This window comes from Hyperoodon ampullatus (genome assembly GCF_949752795.1).
Source record: "Hyperoodon ampullatus genome assembly, chromosome: 7".
Taxonomy (NCBI): Eukaryota; Metazoa; Chordata; class Mammalia; order Artiodactyla; family Ziphiidae; genus Hyperoodon; species Hyperoodon ampullatus.
Window position 1 is genome coordinate 15,096,827 of NC_136920.1, and position 4,284 is coordinate 15,101,110.

Below are 4,284 nucleotides of genomic sequence, written 5' to 3' on the forward strand. Positions count from 1 at the left end.
TGAATGAGGGTACCTACTTTCTAAAGTGTTTCTGCTGATTAAAAGAGATCATGAAGACATATAAAATAGAAAATGTTTAGAAGAATGTCTAGCATGTAGTAAGTGCTCAATAATTAATCCTCATGAGAAACACCAACATGTTCGCATCTGCACGTTGCCTTTAGGGAAAGGTCATCCGAGATCCTCAGGATCTTCCTTATCTTTCTCTGCCTCTCCTTTCTTGCGTCTCCCCATTACACTCTGAGGCTTTGGCCGTGCTTGTTTTCATTTCCCTCTCTTTGCATTTTACGTTTCTTCCTCCTGGCCTATCCTTCCTGTTTTCCTGCTTCCTTCTATTCTGGGTAAGCTCCCGTTCAAAGGGCACCAACTGGGGGCCTGGGGACATGTTTTACTTGTCCTGTCCTCTTATTTAAAAAAAATGGAATTCCCCTAATTTACAAGTCTGGAAATTTCTCATAAAATCTAGAATTTGAAATTATGTAGAAAAATCAGAAGGCATGGTCATGGTAGCTTCCGCATTTCTGTGTGGCAAGCGGAGATGGGCGCCCAGGAGTCTTCCTCTTGATAGAGTAAGCTTGCCCCCCTTGCCAGTCTCCACCACTCCCTGTTGTCTCAGACTGCTTGTTTTACCCAGATACATTCTTAGCCTGGTCCTTGTGAGTGTTTGAGTTTGGGGTCCCTGTCTTAAGACCTCTGGAGAAGATTTTCTGACTAACTCTTGCTTGAGATAACGGATTCTAATTCTGTAAGCCTTTTGCTTTGAATGTGGCCAAGACTCATCTCCGGATTTTGCTTCATCTCACTCTTGCCCAACTTTAGATGGCCTTCTCCACTCTCAGGGGTGCATGTTTTTAACCTTATCTTGTGCCTCATTCTCTCCTTCCTGACCAGAGGTCCTGGAGAGGCCAACAGACAGGGCAAAGTCAGTTTCTATGGGATTGTGCCCACAGCATCTACTAAATGGCTACCGCTTTTTCTGCCTCTCCCTTCAGTTATGACTTCCTGACCCCCACAGGCCCTGCCTGGTCTATGTACGGCAGTAAGAACTCAGGGACCGAAATGTATCCGTGTTTTCACTGCATAGTAATTCAAACACCCGTTCTTCTATACATGGACGCCCCTTTTCACTCACTCCCTAATTCATCCATCCACTTACTTATTCACTCAACAACCATTTAGTGACCACCTACTACCTGCCAGGCACTGAGTTAGGTGCTTGGAGAAGAAGAAAAGCAAACAACAAAAGCAAAACAAAATTTATCCTGTGAACTTGGGCAAGACATTTACCTTGTTCAGCCTCAGTTTCCCCATAGATTTAATGGCTTGATTAGATACTTTAGTCTGAGGTTTCTTTCTTCGGTGACTCTCTCCTCGACCCTCTAAAACTTCCTGTGCCATCTGAAAACTGTAATCTGCTAACAGCTTATGAATCGTAGAGAAATCCCTCTATAACTGGGTCTGTAGACCACAAACATCCCCACAGAGAGAGGGTCAAAGCCGAGGTGTAAAGGAGGAGGGTGTGAGGGGAAGGATAGAGGGAAGTCTGCTCGGAGTGGGGCTGGGAGGGCAGGAGGGGAGGAGACAGACCGGCCTACCAGGAGGGCATGCCAGAGGCTGAGACCATCCTGCGAAATCTCACACCCTCCTCGCCCCCTACCCTCCCCGGCTCCAGCTCAGGCTGGGTTTCAATCTGCATAATTTGCCCCATTTAGAGGGCCTGGGAGGGGGTGAGAACAGGAGGGTGCAGAGGACTGAGGAGGGGTCCTCCAAACACCGAGGAAACCGGAGGGAGAGAAACTGGGCCAGGAGGAGAGCAGGCTGCAAACCACAGATAACATTCTGCCCAGCACTGCAGGGGTCAATCTGGTCCACTTGCCCAGGGACAAGAAGGAAAAAAAAAAGTGGGCTGTAACTTCAAGATCCTAAGACTCACAAGTGAGGGGCTGGTCTGGAGGTGGGAGGAGGGAGGGACAGCCAAGGAGGAGACAGAGACTCAGGAGGGTGCGAGGAAGTGTCTGAGCTGAGGCTGGGGCAGGGCAGGACGGGGTGGAGGGAAGCCTGCAGGAGGGAGGCATCCTTCAGGGTCCAGAGGAGCCAGAGGCAGCTCCATCTGCTGCTAGGAAGGGCTCTGGACACCTCCAGCCCTTCCCGCCTGCCCTCTGAGGCTCCAGCCAGCAGCTGAGGGCACTTGCTGAGTTGGCGCGACACAGCCACGGAGCTGGTACCCCCGGGACCCCCTGCCCGACTTGGCTCCCCAGGATGGAGGAAGGTGGCGATTTCGACAACTACTACGGGGTAGACAACCAGTCTGAGTGTGAGTACGCGGACTGGAAGTCCTCGGGGGCCCTCATCCCTGCCATCTACATGCTGGTCTTCCTGCTGGGCACCACGGGCAACGGCCTGGTGCTCTGGACAGTGTTTCGGAGCAGCCGCGAGAAGAGGCGCTCGGCTGACATCTTCATCGCCAGCCTGGCGGTGGCCGACCTGACTTTCGTGGTGACCCTGCCGCTGTGGGCCACCTACACGTACCGGGACTACGACTGGCCCTTCGGTGCCTTCGCCTGCAAGCTCAGCAGCTATCTCATCTTCGTCAACATGTACGCCAGCGTCTTCTGTCTCACCGGCCTCAGCTTCGACCGCTACCTGGCCATCGTGAGGCCCATGGCCAACGCTCGGCTGAGGCTGCGGGTGAGCGGGGCCGCGGCCACGGCCGTCCTGTGGGTGCTGGCCGCCCTCCTGGCCGTGCCGGTCATGGTGTTCCGCTCCACCGGCGCCATCCTCCACGTGGAGAACAGCACCAGGGTGCAGTGCTACATGGACTACTCCATGGTGGCCAGCCCGAGCTCCGAGTGGGCCTGGGAGGTGGGCCTGGGCGTCTCGTCCACCGCCGTGGGCTTCGTGGTGCCCTTCACCGTCATGCTGACCTGCTATTTCTTCATCGCCCAGACCATCGCCGGCCACTTCCGCAAGGAGCGCATCGAGGGCCTGCGGAAGCGGCGCCGCCTTCTGAGCATCATCGTGGTGCTGGTGGTGACCTTCGCCCTGTGCTGGACGCCCTACCACCTGGTGAAGACGCTCTACATGCTGGGCAGCCTGCTGCACTGGCCCTGTGACTTCGACATCTTCCTCCTGAACGTTTTCCCCTACTGCACCTGCATCAGCTACGTCAACAGCTGCCTCAACCCTTTCCTCTACGCCTTTTTCGACCTGCGCTTCCGCCAGGCCTGCGCCTCCGTGCTCTGCTGGGGACAGAGCAGGTGCGGGGGAGCCTCCCACAGCAGCAGCGGGGAGAAGTCGGCCAGCTACTCCTCCGGGCACAGCCAGGGGCCCGGCCCCGGCAGCGGGAAGGGCGGAGAGCCGACGCACGAGAAATCCATCCCCTACAGCCAAGAGACCCTCGTGGTTGACTAGGGCTGGGATCGCGGGCGCCTGGTGCCCTCTGCCCGGCCCCAGCCTTTGCCCTTGCTCTCTGAAGGTCAGGTAGCCGGGGGCACCTTCTCTCTTGCACTTGACTCCTTTCCCTGCCTCCCGCCTGCGTCTTGTCCTCCTTTTCCCTTTGCTCTGGTTCAGAGGTTTGTGGTTTAGTGGAGAGAGATTGAGCCCTGCAGACCCGGGCTCGGCCACTCAGTCTCTGTGAGACTGACCTTGCCCCTGTCGCTTAAACTCTCTGAGACTCAGTTTCTCTACGTGTACACAATGGAGAAACTAAACTGATGCGTGTCCTGGCTCAGTAAAAGTTCATTTCCCCGCAGCATTTTTCTTGGATCTCCAGCTTTTGTTCTCCCCCCATTTCCTTTTAGGTGTCTCGCCCCTCTTCCTCTGTTTCCCCCTTTCTCTCTGCAATTTTTACTCAGAATCCGTACCTCCTGGCTCCCACCCCCTCTCCTATAGCTCGTCTTCCTCCTTCAGTCCCTCCTTTCCATTTGGACTTCTTTGTTCTGAAGGGCTCCTAAAGCGTTAAGAATCCTGAAGCTTGCAAACACTGGCCCTGCTCAAGCTCTTTGTCCTGTTCCCCGAGTGCCCGGGGAGGGAATGGGGGAATGGGACTGGGCCGGGCAGGAGGCAGGCTGGGTATCAGCAGAATTACTTCTCCTGTCTCTGCAGCTGGGGGCTCCAGAGCCTCCCTCCAAATTGGAGCGGTTTGCTGTCATTTCAGGCGCTGGAGGCAGAGCCATCCATGAAGGGGGCCTCCCTTCCTGCAGCCCCTCCATGAGGCCAACTAGATATGCTTTCTACAGATTTCCTTAGACCCTTTTTCTTCATCCTCTGTTTTCTGTGGGGACT

The 4,284-nt window shown here is 55.1% G+C and overlaps 1 protein-coding gene across 1 annotated transcript; it reads left to right on the top strand.

Annotated features, from left to right (window-relative positions):
* Positions 1-2,259: 2,259 nt before the first annotated feature.
* Positions 2,260-3,411, top strand: APLNR (apelin receptor; the record flags this gene model as incomplete). Its single annotated transcript, XM_079709108.1, has 1 exon — positions 2,260-3,411. One exon carries the CDS (start codon positions 2,260-2,262, stop codon positions 3,409-3,411), a length of 1,152 nt encoding a protein of 383 aa, XP_079565234.1.
* Positions 3,412-4,284: the final 873 nt, after the last annotated feature.